Source organism: Arachis stenosperma, chromosome 1, assembly GCF_014773155.1.
Source record: "Arachis stenosperma cultivar V10309 chromosome 1, arast.V10309.gnm1.PFL2, whole genome shotgun sequence".
Taxonomy (NCBI): domain Eukaryota; kingdom Viridiplantae; phylum Streptophyta; class Magnoliopsida; order Fabales; family Fabaceae; genus Arachis; species Arachis stenosperma.
Genome location: NC_080377.1, coordinates 124,648,938 through 124,668,991, shown reverse-complemented (window position 1 = coordinate 124,668,991; position 20,054 = coordinate 124,648,938). Strand labels below are relative to the sequence as shown.

Genomic DNA, 20,054 nt, shown 5'->3' with positions numbered 1-20,054 from the left:
TTTCATGCATGCAGAATCTGAATGCCTGGATGGCTTATTGAAAATGGAATAAAAAGTCGTCCGAATGTGTGAAGAATCTGCACCTTAATTAGCATAGAGCTTAATTAAACCTGGAGTGCATATAAGAATAAATAAATAAAAAGAAGAAAGGCTACTAGAAATATTATAGTTGGACCATTTGCTAATGTCCTTGGAATTTGGATATCTTCATATTTTTAATTAGTTAGCATGCATATACCATTGTTTTGCGTTGGAACTCCATTCATACCATAAAGTATTGATAGTATTATTTTAGTTAGAATTATAAAGGGTTGGCACACTAGGATTTATAAAAAATAGAAAATTAAAGCTAATTGTATTAATTATCACCAAAAGCAAACAAAATAAAATAATTTACAACTGGTAATATAAAGCCAAATACACACAATTCTACAATCAAATGAAAATATGAAATCAACCTTGTAAATTAAAAAAAAAAAAATGACTTGTACCTAGACATGCACATTTTCCTCTAGAGATAGAACCACATAATTGGTAGCTCAACACAATTAATTTAACACCTAAAGAACAATAACAAGGTGGAACCCACCACCCTAATATATGACTGTAAGTATTTACATTCCAAATTCTCAACAAATATAATAAACTCACTTTTGTTTAATTAATTTAATTAAATTAAATTTGATGACTTTATCTTCCCATGTCATGAGCACCTGAAGAAAACGCTTTTGCCGCATGAACAAAGCTTTTCTCCTGAGACTCAACGTCGTCGTTTGACTCTTGATCCTCCACATCAAACCCCAGAGAAAAATACTGCACCTTTTCACCATAAACCTTCACCAAAGCCAAGTACATAGAGACCGCAAACACAGTGACCAAGATGATGAACCAACTGAACTCAATGTTGACGAGCGAATTCGCACGATGAAGTGCTTCATTGCTCGAGCACCTCACAACTTGGTGACCCTCCTCGTCATTGATTAAGCAACCTTTTGGTATAAGCGATGGTGTCCACAGCATGTAACCCATCACTATCAACCACAAACCCTGGAAGAATATGCTTATTGAACGCACGAAGCTCACCAAGAAGCTCTTTGGGAACCCAATCCCCATTAACGTGGTGGAAAGAGAAACAAATATAACGAGCTGAAGGAGAAGGTGGTATTGTCCTTCTGGACCCATGTGATCCGCTGAGTGAAGGTGGAAGAGAAGGAGTTGCTGAGAGAACGCGATGGCCGCAAGCAACTGCGATAAACCATGTTGCGAAGGGGTGTTGAGTTTGTCGAGAATGATTGAAAAGACGGCGAAGACGAAGAAGGTGAGGGAGATGGAGGAGTGCTCGAAGTTGTGGAGGTGGTTGGAGGGTATGGTTCCGTCTGAGTCGAGAGGTTGATGGCGTTCAGGGCCTATGAAGAGTTCCATGGACACAGAAGCCATGGAAGCAGCCATGATGAGAATAAGCTCAAGGTATTTGAACTTGGAAGATGGGAACCATGGCTTTGAGGTGTAGGATTTAGGGTTGAGTGCATGGAACTTGATGTTGTTGAAGAGGTGCCATAAACCAATTAGCAAGAACCCAAAACCTGGTGCCACGTGTCCCACCAGAGTCCCCATATTTGTGTTTGTTTGAGAGGGAAAATGTGTTAATATTTGTGATGATGAGGCAAATTAAAGAGAGAGAGAGTTGTATTTAAGAGGGAAAATGAAAATGTCTAGAGTGTTCTGTTGTAAATGAAGGGTTTTGAAGTCCAACTTTGTTTGCTTATCTTTGGTTTTTGCTTGAGGAATAAGCTTATACTATATTATATATGTTGAATGTTGTTTACTTTTAATTCTTGGAGTTTGACCATATGAACCTTGACGAATGCGATGAGGGTAGCGCTGGCTTTCTAGAATATAAAAATAAATAAACATACCACGAACTTCTTGTGCTCTTTGCTGATTTTGACAATTATTAATGATATGTTTATTCCTTGCCTAAGTTTTAATTATCTTCTTTTTATATATAATAAGACGAAAACATGTTTTCCCCGTTCAAATTTGGCACTTGTTTTGTTTCTTTATTTTTGTATTCGCCTTAATGTTCTTGCGTGCAATTATATTTCTATTTGTATTTACTATAATTTGAACAGATAATTTCAAATTAATGGTTTGTACCATGAATCCGGATAGTGTTTGATTTTCATAGTTGTGCGATATGTTATCATTTTGATTTCATAACATAAAAAGATGATAAGTTAAGCGTAAGCGTCATGCAAATATTACGAAACCGGCGGCGAAAAATCGCGGGGTTGGTACCATTTGTTTCCTGTATATGTTCATCTTCTTTGTTGGATATACAAATATTCGGTCTTCAAGTTAATTCAATAAGGTTATGTTGGGTCTGACTTTCTGTTTGGTCATTGTATTATTTGCTGAGTTTTCTTATCAAAAATGCAAATTTGAATTCCAACCGCAAAATATATTGAATTCTTTCCCTAACAAAGCTGACCAACTTATATGCTTTTCTTCGTTGTGCCTTTGTTACGATAACTGTCCCTTTCAAGGCAATTTGTTGAAAAAAAGGAAGAAAATTCTTTTTGGACAATTTTAATTTTTACTGCTTCTTTTAATCATACTTTTCCAAATGGATTTTTAAGAGAGATTAATATATATTTTTTATAATAAAACTTTCTTTTAAATTAAAATAATATTATATGTCTTCCATCTTTAAAGAATATAATTTTTAGAATATTTATAAATATAAAATATCTCTGGTCTGAGATAGTTATGGAACCTTAAGAGGATGTATTACAACTTCCATTAAAATAACCGGTTGTTGTGTACTAGCCAAATTTGAAAGACACCAATTAAAATAGGTGTTTGCTACAATACGATGATAAATTTATACGTACCGATACATTTAAAATATGGACAAATAACAATAAGACATGTAGAATTTATTTTCCACGTCAGCATTTAATTTTTTCTTTTTTAAATATATAGTATATCACCACTTTTATTAAAACACCCTTTTAATTAAATAAAAATAAAAAATATTTATTTATTTAATTTTATAAAAAGACTTAAACATCCTTCCTTTATTTAATTAGACAAAAATATCCTTTTAAATTAATCAAATTTTAAAATTCAATTAATTCTAATTTTATAGTTTCAAATGATTGAAACAACAAAACAAAAATACATTAAAAAAACAAAAAATCAAAATTATTCTTCATCTTTATTAAACATATTAAAAAAATAAAAACTAAAATTGTTCTTTATGTGCATTCAGAAATCTTCTCGTTGAGATTCTTCTTTCCCTTCCTTAGGCGCTTTCCCGGATTCTGCTTTCGCATGAACAAAATTTGCAGGAATGATTGGTAGTGGAGGTGGCAGTGCTTCTGAAGAAGGGTTGGAATTCATGGTGATGGCCATGATAGCCCTACTCATGGAGAGAAAAAGAGAATGAGGCGCCAATCTCAGTCCAAAACTATCAAGGCAGAGATCAGTTATGCAGCCAAAATCTCAATCCAAGCAATTGCAGATGCCTTGCGCGGACAAGATTCTGAGCACTTTCCGGAAGCATTGAGGGTCCTTGACATCATACTGAGGCAGCATGCAGCAAAGCAGTATGTCACAAAAGCCTGTTTGTTAACTTGTTTTCTTTTCCATGAAATTCTGATCCTTACTTTTTTTTTCTTTCCTCTAAAGGGGCTGTCTCCTTGTCCGCTAATCCTTCTTCCACGACAACCCAAGGAATTATACTGACCTAGGAGGCGGTGTTCAAGGATGCCGTGGTTTCCATTGAAGTTTCCGTCCCACTCAAGGAGGTTTATCTCTGAATATTGGTAAGATTCTAAAGGTACATGCATGGAAAATTCTGTTTTCCTTGTGTTTTTGAATTGACCATTTGTTCTTATCTTCTTTTAAAGATGTGTCAACTACTATGGTTGTAAAGCCTGGCCCTGTACTGGACTTCCTTTGTGGGAATCAGAATGTGAAACATCCAAATCTTATTGATTGGACCAAGGTAATATTGCTATCTTATTTTAATTATATCAAGGTTCTGATGTCTGTGGGTATTGAATGTGATGCTTTGTTTTTGTTTACTTTCGGGCAAAAAGAGTTCTGAAAAACCTCAGAATCAAGGCTAATAATATTGAGTACAAAATCACTGGACTCAGTGATAATCCTTGCAGGACTCAGAAGTAAGTTGTTTTAAACAATATGGTTGCTAAATCTGTTTTCTTTGTATAGTTTGTTGGAGAGGTAAGAATTTAGGACAGTTATAATAGAATTGCTAGCTTTTGTTCAAACTTGTTGAAGGTTCATCATGTCAATTGGGTTGATCTTTAATGCATTAAGCATGGCCTTTTTAATTTTTATAGCATTAGAATGTTTCCCATACCAATGAGGAGAACTTGGGTTTTTTGCAGGTTTTCAATGAAAGATGGGAAGGACTCGAATGGCGAACCATGGATAATTGAAATCACAGTTTACAATTACTTTAAACACCATAAGGGGATTGAATTGCCCTATTCTGCTGTTTTTCCCTGCATCAATGTTGGGAAGCCAAAGCACCCAACTTATTTTCCATTGGAGGTGCCTTAAAACATAATGTCCATAGATTTAAAAAGCATTTTTGCATGGGAAAGCACTAATCTTATGTTCTTGCTTTGCATTGCAGCTATGCACCTTGATCTCATTGAAGCGGTACACCAAGGCATTGACAAATTTGCAAAGGGCTCAGTTAGTTGAGAAGTCAAGGCAAAAGCCCAATGAAAGGAAAGAAGCTTTGGCTGGTGTATGTAATGAACTTTTGTGATAATTTCAATCAACAAAAAAGTATTTGATGTGCATAGTTTTAAATGATTGTTAACTTTCTGGCAGTCTTTAAGAAACAGCAGATATGGTAATGAGCCTATGCTTCGCTCTTCTGGGATTACCATTGAATCTGATTTTACTCGGGTTGAAGGGTGTATTCTGCAGCCCCCAAGAGTATGTGTTTTCATCTCCTCAGCTTCTTAAATCTGTTTAGTTTTTTATTCACATTTGCATTTAAGGCCTCTGAAGGTGTTCTCATGTCTCTTGTATTTGCAGCTTGTAGTTGGAAATGAGGAGAGCTTCATTCCAAGGGGTGGGCGCTGGAATTTCAACAATAAGGTGAGTATTTTGTATTGTTTTATCTTGTTATTTTCTCTTCTTATTGTTGAAAAGTTAGAGTTGTTTATCTAACATTGAATGCCATATTTCAGAAACTAGTTAAACCTATGAGGTTTGAGCGCTGGGCCGTTGTAAACTTCTCAGCTCGCTGTGACACGCGTTTTCTGTGTAATACCATCAAGAAGTGTGCTGAAATGAAGGGGATTGTAAGAGTTTTATGGCTAATTTAGTTTGTTGATGTTGTGATACATCATTCATTTGACACTTTTGGTTTCTTTTGTAGCACATAAACCCTCCATATCAAGTATTCGAAGAGGATGGTCGTTCAAGACGCGATCCAGCACCTCTTAGGGTCGAGAGGATGTGTATCAACTTGTAAAGTCCAAGTTGCCTGGCCCCCCTCAACTTCTGTTGTGCATTCTTCCAGAGAGAAAGAATTCTGAAATTTATGGTAGGATCAAGAAGTCTCATTTGTGTGTGTGTGTGTGTATATATATATATATATTGGATACTACCCAAGCAACATAATCTTTTAGTTTTGTTGGTACTCACTATACAATTCCTCAATTAATGCAACTGTTGTGTAGGACCTTGGAAAAGGAGAAGTCTTGCTGATGAAGGAGTTGCAACACAGTATATTGCACTAACAAAAATTAATGATCAGTATATTACTAATGTTCTCCTGAAAATTAATGCAAAGGTATATTAGTCTACATTCATTTTTTTTTTAAGTTGTAACTGAAATAGCTGTCATGTCCTGTTCTTCATTTTGCTGTTGTGATGCCAGCTTGGTGGAATGAATTCCTTTCTGTCAATGGAGTGTGCTCCTTCTATACCTTTACTTCATAATGAAGCTACTTAATTCTTGGTATGGATGTATCTCATGGATCACCAGGCCGATCGGATGTGCCATCTATTGCCGCAGTATGATATTATTTTCGCAACAAATTCACATTCAGTCTTAACTAATAGTATAAAATCACTATGTTTAAGTTTGCATTTTCACTTGTGTGAATATTCAGGTTGTGAGTTCAAGGAAATGGCCTTCAATATCCTGCTATAGAGCCGCAGTTCACACTCAATCACCAAGAGTTGAGGTGATTCAGTCTTTATTTAAGCCTGTTCCTTCGAATGATGGTAACAAAGATGAAGGTATCATCAGGTGAGTGTTATCTAATAATGGCATTAGTTTGCAGTTGAAGAGATTTGAAGTCCTCATTCATGTATGTTATTATTGTGTTCTTTTCAGGGAGCTAATTATGGATTTCTATGAAACATCAAAACAAAGGAAGCCTCAACAAATTATAATTTTCAGGTATTGGATTAGTTAATTGAGGATTCATGCATTGTATTAGTGCTAATGATGATTTACAAAATTTTAGAATGACTATGCTTGATTCAGCATGTAACATTTTTATTATATAGAAACAAGGTCTAAATTTATAATTTCCAAATGCTATGTTTAGGGATGGAGTGAGTGAATAGCAGTTCATCAAGGTCTTGAACGAAAAATTAGTTCTAATCATAGAGGTATTAATTTGGATTCGCCTTTTTAGATTTCAGTTATCATCATACAAAATATGGTAGTTGATTTTTAGTGTGCATATATCATTTTTTAAAACAAGAGGGAATTCCATTGAAATTGAAATTGAATAATTCTTCACACTCTCCAGGCATGCAAATATCTTGATGAGAAATAGTCTCCCAAGTTCACTTTTATTGTTGCTCAAAAGAACCATCACACTAAGTTCTTTAAGGACAATGCACCAGATAATGTTCCACAGATGTCCACCAGAATATGCAAAATAAATTATGAAAGTTGATATTAAGTTGCAATTTTTTTTGTGCAGGAACGGTTATTGACAGCCAAATCTGTCATCCCAAGAACAATGACTTTTATACGTGTTCTCATGCTAGTATGATTGTAAGTATTATTGTCAAATTGGGTTCTCTGCTGATGATTTGCAAGAAATAGTGCATTCTCTTTCTTGTGTGTAAGTAACTAATTATGATTAACTTGGCTACATGTATAAGAATTTTCTCTCTATGAATAATAATGGATCATTTCTTTTTTTGAACTTTCAACAGATAGCACAGGAGCACAATTGTCATATCAATAGATATAACTTATATTCTATAAATGCCACCCAAAAAAGGAAAATTGTAGCTAATATGATATTTAATAAACTCAATAGAATGTAATAATTATGTATTTTGTCACATACATGATCATGGTGAACTTTTTAGATAGCTATATGGTTGAGATTATTTAATATTTAATAGACTATACACAATGCATCATTGCAGTTGCTACAATTTGCTATGCTCACTTAGTAGCTGCCCAAATGGCACAATTTATCAAGTTTAAAAAACTGTCTTCCAGCCATGGTGGAACTACAATTTCTAGTGCAGTTCATGTTCCTCGGTTACCCCTTCTTCATCAAAAAAGTATGAAGACTTGACCTAACTTGGTGTACTTAATTAAAGTAAACTACGGTTGGTAGCTAGAATTCAAATAAATCCGTGGAATATATATAATATTTTAACAGAAGAACATTGAATTGGCAACATCTTGGTGAAGAAGGGGTAACTGAGGAACATGAACTGCACTAGAGATTGTAGTTCCACCATGGCTGGAAGATGTTTCAGACAGTTTTTCAAACTTGATAAATTATGCCATTTGGGTAGCTACTAAGTGAGCATAGCAAATTGGAGCAACTGCAATAATGCATTGTGTATAGTCTATTAAATATTAAATAATCTCAACCATATAGCTATCTAAAAAGTTCACCATGATCATGTATATGAATGCGTGACAAAATACATAATTATTACATTCTATTGAGTTTATTAAAAAATAAGTGTTTGCTACGGTACGTTTATAAATTAATACGTACCGATACGTTTAAGATATGGACAAATAACAATAAGACATGTGGAATTTATTTTTCACGTCAGCATTTAATTTTTTTTTTTTCTAATTATATAATATATCACCACTTTTACTAAAACACCATTTTAATTAAATAAAAATTAAAAATATTTATTTATTAAATTTAGAAAAAGACTTAAATATCCTTTTTTGTATATATTAGACAAAAATTACTCTTTTAGATTAATTAAATTATTTAATTTTATAATTTTAAAATTTAAATAATCTAAAAAACAAAAACAAATATATTTAACAAAATCATTTGTCTCTTTATAAATCCTAATCAATTATTCATCCCAAAAAAATTAAATAAATTTAAAAAGTACTAAACAAAATCACTTTGTTCTTTGTTTGCTGGATTCTCACGCAAACCTCATCTCTAATTGTTCATACCCAAAAAAAATCATCTGAAAAATTGAGAAAAAAATAAAGGAACAAAACTTCATGTCTTCATCTTCCTGGATTTTTCACCAGCACACTCCCAACGAATGTCTCTCTCATTCCCAATTCTGATATTCAAACCCTCTCTTCTCTCTCACTGCCACTAGAGTCTCTCTCGGTCTCACTAGAGTCTCTACTTGTTCACACAGTCACACTCACCGGCGTCTCGTTGATCCTCTCCTATCATCGCCGGCGTTTCAACGTCTCGCGGCCTTCCCTGGGCTCCTCCTCGCCGGCGACAGAAGCACTTGTCGGATTGTGGACCGTCGCGAGTCGCCGTGGATCGTGGACCGTCGTAGGGTCGTCACTTGCTTCGTCGCTCGTCCTCTTATGGGGTCGGGTCCTCTTCGTCACCCAGTCGCCCTTGGTAAGTCCATGCATCATCACTTCCCTGTTCTCCCTTTCCCAGATTCCCTTCTCCCAAAAAATGGTAAGGTTGAGGTGCCTCAAAGGGTTCAACCTGATATCTTTAGAAACGAGACAGCACAAATGCCAGAGTCAAGGAATCCATTACTGGATGAAGATTTAGTTAGGAACAATGTCGGGCATGATGGAGAAAAATCGACTCATTCTAAGAGAAATGGAATCATGTTGGACACGGGTTCAGATCTTTCTACCACATTGGCTGAGGATGATGATTCCAACCTCATCCCTTCAAGGTTGCGTGACAATATTGTAGGGACTGGTGGGTCATGTTCCAAACGGAGAAGGTACTTAAATGATATTTGAATCTATGAATTAGTTTAGTTATGTAGCAGTGATTCTGAATTAGGATGAAATTGGTGTTATATTCATTCTGATCCTTAGATGTGATCTATTTCTTTTGCCGTGCCAAGCAATATTTTTAGTTAAATGCATGACGAAATGAGAAATTTCAATACAAACATCTCTTACCCTTCTTTCTGGTTTCTGATGGTGTTGGGTTCTCTTGTCAAATTAGCATGTGATTCTGGAAAATATGTAAACATGTGAGGGCTAAATTGTTCTTGTTGGATTATATTATAAGCACATTATTTCATAGTTGTTTGTGGGTTTAAGGCGTTAATAATTGATTCTTTTCATTGCAGGTTGGATTGTGATCCTGTGGTCTCATCTAACCCTTCTACAACTGAGGTTGGTTGGATTTAGTTTTTCCTCATTATTCTTTTTCATCTTTGCTTAACGTTTGTTAGAAAGACTTTGCAGACTATTTCAAGCTCATAATTTAGATCTATTTGTGAAACCATGCTGAACTGATGACTGTTAATTATCCATGTTCTGGCATGGCAATTGGCACCTTGTTAAAATAGCTCATAATTTGTAAATCACAAGTGGCAAAACAGTTTAAAACGATAATCATGTGAAATCATTGATGTCTGTATTATTTGTATTCATTTGTGTCATAGTGCTTGGCTCCTTACTCACATTACGTTTGGCATTAGCTTCAGGATGGAGTTGATACTGATGCAAGTGTGTTGCAAAAGGAATATCCTGTAAATTCACCAAAAGAAGTCACAAAGCACACATGTCTAATTTGCAAGAGTGGTGGACAGCTACTGTGAGTACACTTCTTAGTGTTTGGTTCATGCAAGTACTGTAACTTTTTATATTAAATATTAATTATCTAGAACCATGATAGATGTGATGTGTTTATTTGATGCTTTTGTCTGAAATTATAGTTTTCACTATTTTGGCTCGTCTTGTAAATTTTTTCTCCTTTCTACATTTTCTAACTGCAGTCATATGGAGTTGTTAATATCTAGTTTGATGGTTTCAATAAAAAAGAAAGGGAAGAAAAAACGAACAAGCTACTTTGTTGGATTTTATATGCCTTTTAAATTATTAACATCAATTATAATCAATTCAAAATTAATAACAGAGGAGAAAACTGCAGGTGCTGAAGAGGATGAAGGTACTAATTACAAGATCACACCTTTTCTTTAAATAGCATTTCAATTCATTCACTGATAACATTTTGATTTGGTTTTGTAGAAAAAGGAGTACCTGCTTTTTGGCTCAATGCAATGAAAAACAATGAAGTGTTAGCTGAAGAGGTTAGTTGTTTGTATCAATAGTAACTCCTTTTTTTTTAAATGTTTATTTTATGTTTTGCAAGCTAGTTATATGTGCAGTTTTCTGCTGTTCTCCTATTCTTATGTTTAACAAAATGAAAAATTTGCAAACTGCATTCTTTTACCTCGACTGAACAAGAGAAGATGTTGGGTATATTCCTACATGCTCATTTTCTCATTGGTTGTTTCCCTGTATCTTATGTTAAAGCAAGGCAGAAGAAAATTGTTTCCCTATGGCATAATATTTTATTGATTTTACATAATATTTTTATTATAAAGGGAGTACTTTGTCCTATTGTAATTCTTATTGATTACAGTTGTCGTACTGTGTTACTGTAAACTTTGTACCTAGGGGGTTCCGTCTGTGATGGTTTAGAACTCTCTGTTGTTGGTGATGCTGCTGATCATGAAGCAATTGACGAGGAACTTCATCTCGAAAATCTTAAGGTTGATAAAAGCTTTTAATCAATAAAAATAATCCTTCTCTTGTTAACAATCCAGCAGAATGCTGACATGTGATCCCTTTTTTTTTGTCCATCAACTTTATGGATGGATAAAATTACAGGTGAGCTTGTTCGCGGCATCGTTGAAGCCGGGAAGAAGGCAGGCCATGCTATATGTGGTGGGCATATAAGTGGGATGTTCGGGTTTTTCTTCACAGAAGGACCTGTTTACAATTTTGCAGATGCCAAGAAGAGTGATACGGCCAAGTTTGCAAAGTTCTATTGGGGAATGTTAGCAGAAGTTGTCTATTTGGCTCCTTCACAGTTTGAGGCTGGGTTCACCAGCTTGGCGCATAGCCCTGATGACATAGAAAAGACAATAGCAGCTGCAGAGAAGGTTTTCATGGAGATCTGAATGTTAACTTAGAGTTTTAGATGATTTTTATCTTATTGCTGCATTTATTTAACCTGTATCATTTTGGATCTTGTATCCACTCGGTGTATTATTATTATTATTAGTAGCTGTAAAGCCGAGTGAATTTTAAGTCTGTAACTATTTGAGTTCATGGTCTTTCCTCTTCATACAATCTCCATTCAAGCATTTGTTGCTGTTTTTCAGGAGGGGGAGACTCGCATAAAAATGGCATTTTTGTCTAATCAAATAAAGAAAGAATGTTTATGTCTTTTTATAAAATTAAATAAATAAATGTTTTTAATTTTTATTTAATTAAAAGGGTGTTTTAGTAAAAGTGGTGATATACTATATATTTTAAAAAAGAAAATTAAATGCTGATGTGGAAAATAAATTCCACATATCTTATTGTTATTTGTCTATATTTAAAATGTATCAGTACGTATTAATTTATCATCGTACCATAGCAAACACCATTAAAATATCACTTTACTATTGATTTGTGAGATTATTGCAATCTTCACATATCAAGACACCAATCACATTGCAGAATGCCACCTTAGCACATGTACCGGTTGATTTGTGTTACGATTCTTTAGTAGCTATATACATTGATATGTTCTGTGTCCCACATTTTTAATTTTGGTAAAAACTTACGTTATAATTGACTATGAGTGACGTTGATAATTAGAATCCTCGTATAAGGATTTAAATTAGAGTAATGTGAGGTAATTAATCTTTTTAGTAATATTAATTAATTTTTTTAAAAGAATGAATATTTATTTTTACTTTTGACAATTTTTTAAAGGATTACGAAATTCTAGATTGTTAGAGAATCATTAGAATAAATTTAGATTAATTAGTATCGTTTATATTTATATAGCATATTTGTATATTAATTATAGGATTCTATACCTTTATTACTTTGATTCATCTAGTACCTATAAATACCCTTTGTATATTGTATTTTTTATCACACTAAATAATATACAAAAACACTTTCCTTAACTTGGTCTCTTGTTTCTAACATGGTATCAAGAGTCTAAAGTTTTTTTTCAATGAAATTTTGTTCATAGCCTCTTTGGTTTTCTCTTCCGACAGTATCTCTTTGTTCTCGTTTTTCGATCTGTTTCCAATGCTTTAGTTCGTCACCTCCGACATCATCGTGTTCTTCTCTTCGTCAGGTAAGCCTCCAGACGCGCCTTCACACGCCGCCAGAACCTTGCTGCCCACCTCCATTGTTTCTCATTCCAGAAGCTTCAGCAACCGTTGGATCTTGGTGCCGATTGCACGATCCTGGCGCTTCAACGTGTCGCAACGCAAGCCATCCTTGGTTTCCAGTGAAACACGAACGACCCGACCCGGACCGCTGGTTGACCCGCACTCCACCTCATCGATAGCGTGTCTTCTCGTTCCTCTCAGGCGCCGCCACGTGTAATCGTTCCGCTGACGTGGTAGACAAGCGGGACCCTCCCTAAGATTTTTTGGTGAGCTCTTTCCGATTCTGCGCTCCTTTTTTTCGTTTTCGGTCTCGAATTTGCAGTTTCTTCTCCCTTTTGCTATTATTTCTATTACTATGGAAAAATCGGATGTCTTTCAGCCTATACCTGTTATCCTTAATGGCTCCAACTATGTACATTGGTTGAAGCTATGCTAGGATTTTTTAAAGGGCGAAAATTATGGTGATATGTGACTGGTGATATTGTCTATCCTATTAAGCCAACTGTGATTGAAAAATCTAAAGATGGTGCCTCCAAATCCAAGGAGGATGCTGAGAAGGACTTTACAGAGAAATTGGAAGATTGGGATAATAAAAATCATCAGATTATAACTTGGTTCCGCAACACTTCTACTCCTGGCATTCATTTACAGTTTGGGCGTTTTGAAACTGCTAAAGAGACATGGGATCATTTGGCAAAATGTTACACTATTTCTGATCTCACTCATCAGTACCAACTGCTTAAAGAACTTCATAGCCTTAAGTAAGAACGTGGCCAAGCAATTTTTGATTTTCTTGCTCAGATGGAGATTATTTGGGATCAATTGACCTCGTGTGAACCTGTTCTTAAAGATCCCACTGATGCTAAGGCATATGAGGATTATCGGAGTCGGACACGTCTCATCCAATTTCTGATGGCACTTACTGATGACATATGAGCCAGTCAGGACTTCTCTTCTTCATCAGAATCCATTGCCTAGTCTTGAAGACTCTCTTCCTCGTCTTAAGTCTGAAGAAACGCGCTTGGGATTACTTCGTTCTAAAAGTGAAATTGTCTTTGTTGCCATTGACAGAAAGAGCAAAATCTGTCAAAATTGTAACCGGCCTGGGCATTTCTTCTCCGACTGTCCTTCTATTGAATGTCGTAAGTGCAAACAAAAAGGTCACATTGGCTCCAATTGCCCGAAACTGTTCTGCCACTATTATAAGCTCTCAGGTCACTTGATTGCTACCTGTCCTATTAGACCACCACGTTCAGATCAAAACAAGTATCAACCTCGTCCCAACAACTCTCCGCATGTGCCTGCCTCTATTGCTGCTGCTGCCACTGAGTCTACCCCTTCCATATCTCTCAACACACCTTCTGTCTCTCTATCAGATATTAAATCCCTTCTTAAGCAACTTCTCTTTTTTCTTGTAATACCCCCGCTATTCTTTCCACCCCTCCAGGTAATTGTAAATGGTATTTTGATTCTGGTTGTTTTAATCATATGTCTCTTTTGCGTCATCTTTTCTCGTCGTTGTCTCCCACTACAAATGCACCTTCTGTCAACACTACTAATGGTTCCCTCTTGCATGCAACACATCACAAGATTATTTCGCAGTCCAATATTCATCTTTCTGATACTTATTTTATTCCAAAATTGAATTTTAATATTATCTCTATCGGTTAGCTTGTTGAACTCGGTTTTGATGTCATTTTTTCTATTTCTGGTTGTCGTGTGCAGGATCGTCGGACAGGAAAGATCATCGGGACTGGTTGTAAGGTCGGACGTTTATTTGTGCTCGAGAGCTCGAGAACCTTCGTGTTCCCTCTACGTCAAATCTCTGTGCTGTTTCCTCTCCATCTACTCTTCACTTGTGGCATCGTCGTCTTGCCCATAGCTCTTTAGGAAAATTGCGTCCTCTTATATCTACGGGTGTTTTAGGTCAAGTTCAAAATGAGTCTTTAGATTGCATTTCTTGTCACACTGCAAAATAACCTGCCTTATCCTTTAATAATAACACTCCTCTATTGCTAGCTCTCTTTTTTATCTTATTCATTCTGATGTTTGGGGATCTGCTCCCACTGCTTCTATGGGAAGGGCTCGATATTTTACTTGGGTTTATTTGATGACTAATCGTTATGAGTTGCCTCATATTTATATTAACTTTGGCACTATGGTTCGAACTCAGTTTTCAAAGGTCATTAAAATTTTCAGACGTGATAATGCTATGGAATATCGTGACTCCAAACTTTTAAATTTTCTCAGTAATCAGGGTACTTTGTCCGGGTTTTCTTGTCCTGGTACCTCTCAACAAAATGGCAGAGCTGAGCGTAAACACCGTCATATTCTTGACTTTGTCCGTGAGATGCTTATTTTCTCTTCCTGTCCTGAGCGTGCTTAGGATGAAGCTGTTCTTACTGTTGTTCATGTTATCAATAGACTCCCTTCTTCTGTTCTTGGTAACACTACTCCCTTTGAGCGTCTTTATCGTACTTCTCCCGATTACAGTTCTCTTCGTGTTTTTGGTTGTGTCTATTTTGTTCTTCTTCAGCCTCATGAACACAACAAGCTTGAACCTCGGGCTTGCATGCGTTGTTTTCTTGGTTATGCTTCTGAACATAAGGGTTATCGTTGTTGGAATCCTATTTCTCGTCGTATTCATATATCTCGTCATGTTGTCTCTTGAGAGCATCACATGTTCTCTAGTTTTTTCCTCTTTTGAGTCCATTCCTTCTACTCCGTCACCATTTTTTACTAACACAAATGTTGATCTCTTTCCTAGTGATGATACCAAAGGGGCTACCCCAAGTCCATCCCTCGAGGCCCCTGCTCTTCTACCTTCTCAATCTCCCGATGATTCCAGCCCAGACGGCGATTTCATTCCTACCGTCATGCCTCCTCCTCCCGCTCGTTCTTCTAGGGTAAGAAATCTACCTCCTCATCATCTTGATTATCCTTTCTTTTCTACTATTATTCATCAACATGAACCTAAGTCATTCAGAGAAGCCTCCACAACTCCAAATTGGCAACAAGTAATGCAAGAAGAAATACAGGCACTTGTAAAAGCACACACTTGGAATTTAGTTGATCCTCCTTCTGATCAGGAAGTTGTGGGCAGTAGATGGGTATACAAGATTAAGACTCGCTCTGATGGCTCGATTGACCGTTATAAGGCATGCTTGTTTGCTCAAGGTTGTAAGCAAAAGTATGTTTTTTTATTATGAAGAGACTTTTGCTCTTGTCGCTCGCCTTGTGTCTGTTAGAGCTCTCCTTGCCATTGCCACGGTTAAAAAATGGTCTCTCAGTCAGATGGATGTGAAGAATGCATTTCTTAATGGGGATTTGATAAAGAAAGTCTATATGAAACCACCTCCGGGATATCCTTGTCCTTCTAGTAAGGTTTGTCTCCTTCGCAAGGCACTTTATGGACTTAAGCAAGCTCCTCGTGAATGGTTTGGCAAGTTCAGCACTACCATATGCATTCTTGATTTTACTTCTAGTCCTCATGAGAATGCCCTTTTCATTCGTATAAGCGAACGTGGAGTTGTTCTTCTACTTTTGTATGTTGATGACATGATCATTACTGGAGATGATGTTGATAGTATCTCTGATCTCAAGGCCTCACTTCATCGTACCTTTGAAATGAAAGATCTTGGTTCTCTCAGCTATTTTCTTGGTCTCGAGGTCATCTCCACAGATGATGGCATCTATCTCTCTCAGGCTAAGTATGCTTCAGATCTTCTTGCTCGCGCTGGGATTACAAATAGTTGCACTGAGTCTACTCTTCTTGAGCCTAATGTTCGATTTACCCCTATGGATGGCACTATTTTGGATAATCCAACTCTATCGACAGTTAGTTGGAGGTCTCGTCTACTTGACTGTCACCCGACCAGACATTGCCTATCTAGTTCATATCCTTAGCCAGTTCTTGTCAGCTCCTCGTACTACTCACTATGCGGCAATTCTTCGCATTCTTCGCTACATCAAAGGCGCTCTATTTCATGGCCTTATTTTTCTGCCTATTCCTCTTTGACTCTTCAGGCATACTCCGATGCTGATTGGGCTGGTGATCCCACTGATCGTCGTTCTACGACTGGTTACTGTTTGTTCCTTGGTGACGCTCTCATTTTTTGGCATGCTAAGAAGTAAACGTTCACTGCTCGCTCAAGCACAGAAGCTGAGTATCGTGCCCTCGCTGACACTACTGCTGAGGTGATCTCGGTTTGTTGGCTTCTCGAAGATCTGGGTACTTCTCAGTCGTCCCCTACTGATGTTTTTTGTGATAACCGCAGTGCTATTCAGATTACCCATAATGATGTGTTTCATGAACACACCAAACACATTTAGATTAATTGTTACTTTGTTCGGCAACGTATCCTTATTGATGCTATTCGTTTCATTACTGTTGGAACATTGGATCAGATTGCTGATATCTTCATGAAAGCTCATCACCCGACTCGTTTCTGGACTTTGTTATCCAAACTCAAGCTGGTATCCTTAGCTCCCATTTGAGTTTGAGGGGGGATGTTAGAGAATCATTAGAATCAATTTAGATCAGTTAGTATCGTTTATATTTATATAGCATATATGTATATTAATTATAGGATTTTATGCCTTTATTACTTTGATTCATCTAGCACCTTTAAATACCCCATGTATATTGTACCTTTGATCACACTGAATAATACACAAAAACACTTTTCTCAGCTTGGTCTCTTGTTTCTAACATAGATAATAAAACTCTCTTTTTAGTTTTTATCTTTAATTTTGTAAAACTGATTAATTTTTCTGTTAATAATTTTTTTATGGAGTTAGAGTTAACTAAGCATGCATATGTGATACGTTAATCAGTTAATTTTTTTGTTGAAATTTTATTATTTTTTGAGGTAATTATTAGAAATGGTTTAGAAATTTTTTTGTGTGGCCTCTTTCATATATATATTGATTAAATTTATTGTATAAAAATAAAAAATACTAGTGATTTTTTAAATATTTTACTTATAAAAATTAAATAACTGATATATATTAGTGAAAATAACATTGCTTATCCGTCTTATTTATTTGTCATTAATTATTCTAAAATATTAAACTTTGAATCATTGATATTATCTCTATCTAATTAGTTAACATAAATATTCTTATCTATTGTATTTATTTTAGCTAAAATATTGTATTAATTTTTTTCATTATCCGAATAGAGCATATAATAATGATTTTGTGTGAAGAGAAAAATTCAAGAGCTAACAGAATTTATTATTTTTAGCCAACATTTTTAGACATTAGTCTAATTTCTTTAATCTAGAAATCCAACATCATACTTTTAATTCATACTTTTAAAGAAAAGTATAGGTAGATAATGATTTTTGTGAACAATGTGAACAATAAGTCCAATAAAGTAAAAAACGCATTACACTCCTAAATAACCCACCTAAATCTTAATATTAGGATAACCATCGACACACATAGTGAATTGAACATCCGTTGTCCATATTGTTCAAAAAAGTCATTGGTTACCTAACATTACCCTACTTTTAAATATTAATAGTTAACAACAGGTTATTATGCTAGTACTCTAGCATTCCTCTTATGTGAATTATGATGTTTAATACTTTACAATTCTGTTAGGTAGATAACGAAAATTGTGAACAACGTGAACAAAGAACTGCACTCCCGACCTATAAAAAGTGAAAAAAAAGGTCCACCACAAATTACCCTCCCAAAAACCTAATTTTCACTTTTAACACTTTAACCATCCATCTTCTAACCCTTTTACATTAGCACTACCACTCCCCAAATCCTGATCGCGTTGTTGTTCCCTACCTCACCAGCCAACCTTAGTGCTGTCGAGTTTCCTCCCCATCAAGCCGTCGGTGCTATGCCAACTTCCCTACCAGACGCATCTTTTCAACTGATTTACCAGGTGCATGGGTGATAATTCGGCAATTTTGATAGTTGTTACTTAAGAATTGAGGAGGATGTTCATTTTATCACGTATGCAGTTGGTTCTTTTATAAAAGAAGTGTATCTTTATTTGATTTAGTACCATTGCTCTGTTACTTGAATTGATGGCTTCGGCATGTACATGCTCCACATGTTTATTTTATTATGTGTTTGGATTTAATTTGGTTTAATTATGCTTGAATAGAAATTGGATTTGATTTGAGTTATTTAAGTTGGGTGCACGGGTGATATGTTGGTCAATGAGTTATTTGTTACTGAAGCATTAAGGAGAATATTCATTTTAACTAATATGTGGATGGTTATTGCTCATTAAAAGGAGGATGTTTATTCGGATTATGCCAATAGTCTTTGACATGATTTTCTATGTGGTTTTGGAGTTAATTAAACAATTAGTTTAAACTTAGTTTAATTACTCCTTATTTTACATAATTAAATTCATTTCAATAGTATGCATTCATTATATTTTTCTAATCAAAATGTATGGTTATTCTATTATTCGTTAAATGTGTGAAACTTAACCCTTTGTTGGTTCTTAACAGATTATAAACCCATCTGATTTATGTTGTTGATAGGGTAATACGTAGTTCACTATTATTGGCTTCTACTTCAACATAATTGTATTTGCTTCTTACCGCTACTTCTTTTGTTGACAAAAACTAGTAAAGACGCATTGTTCACTTTGTTACAAGAACAGTATGATAAGTCACTTGGAAAAAAAACAATGTCAAAGCAAAACTAGTGGAAATAGAAGCTATAGGATTCAAATTCCTGAATCCCGCACTAGCCTGTGAAGCAGGATATCATGGTCCAGCTAGCAAGGGCCTACAACGTCCGAACAAGCACAATGAAAATAGATGATGGCAACATTCGCATTAACGCCGAGTTAATTGGACGGGTTTTAGGCATTCCTTCTGGTGGTGAGTTTATCTTTCATATTAAGCAGCCCTTGTTGTGCCTAGTCGTTCGATTTCGATGTTTCTATCCTACCGGTAATATGTATTTGGATGTTTTAACAAATGTAGGCAACGACTTTTCCGAATTCAACAAAAAGAATACTGCCCATGTGGCTATCAAAGGACAATTCTAAAGAAGAACGACCACCGAACTGCACAATTTCGTCTATAACTACTTTATGGAAACCGAGGCAAATATGATGGATTTCAGGCGACATTTTATCTTAGTGGTCTTAAAAATGTTCCTGTGCCCAACAACTCAACAAACAATCTCGTCGTGGCACATACCCCTGATTTTGGATGTCTTGGACCCAAGTAGATTCAATTGGCCGTTAATGACTTTCAAGTGGTTGGAAAAGGCAATCGAAAAATATAAAGTTAAAAAATCATCAAACATGAGAGGGCTGCCTATTCGCCCTATTAGTATGTTGCATTATTAAACTACTAGTAGATGCAGCATACAATTCATGTAGCAAACCATAAATTGCGACCTCCTTTTCTCTAGGTATT

General features: G+C 35.6%; 2 protein-coding genes, 1 long non-coding RNA gene and 1 pseudogene across 3 annotated transcripts; 3 read left to right on the top strand and 1 right to left on the bottom strand.

Annotated features, from left to right (window-relative positions):
• Window positions 1-384: 384 nt before the first annotated feature.
• LOC130970611 (uncharacterized) lies at window positions 385-1,767 on the bottom strand. Its single transcript, XM_057896746.1, has one exon. The coding sequence runs from the start codon at window positions 1,612-1,614 to the stop codon at window positions 691-693; it is 924 nt and encodes a 307-aa protein (XP_057752729.1). The 5' UTR covers window positions 1,615-1,767; the 3' UTR covers window positions 385-690.
• Window positions 1,768-2,252: 485 nt separating this feature from the next.
• LOC130933868 (protein argonaute 4B-like) lies at window positions 2,253-7,067 on the top strand (annotated as a pseudogene).
• Window positions 7,068-9,157: 2,090 nt separating this feature from the next.
• On the top strand, window positions 9,158-10,934 carry LOC130970604 (uncharacterized). Its single transcript, XR_009082080.1, has 5 exons — window positions 9,158-9,228; window positions 9,586-9,631; window positions 9,940-10,055; window positions 10,392-10,551; window positions 10,922-10,934. It is a non-coding gene; the product is annotated as an uncharacterized LOC130970604 (long non-coding RNA).
• A 184-nt stretch (window positions 10,935-11,118) lies between these two features.
• On the top strand, window positions 11,119-11,613 carry LOC130933857 (glutamate-1-semialdehyde 2,1-aminomutase, chloroplastic-like). The gene has a single exon (XM_057863468.1). It carries the CDS (start codon window positions 11,119-11,121, stop codon window positions 11,425-11,427), a length of 309 nt encoding a protein of 102 aa, XP_057719451.1. The 3' UTR covers window positions 11,428-11,613.
• Window positions 11,614-20,054: the final 8,441 nt, after the last annotated feature.

Coding starts and splice junctions, on each gene's coding strand:
- LOC130970611 (XM_057896746.1), bottom strand. CDS start 1,614: ATGGGGACTCTGGTGGGACACGTGGCACCAGGTTTTGGGTTCTTGCTA.
- LOC130933857 (XM_057863468.1), top strand. CDS start 11,119: ATGGATAAAATTACAGGTGAGCTTGTTCGCGGCATCGTTGAAGCCGGG.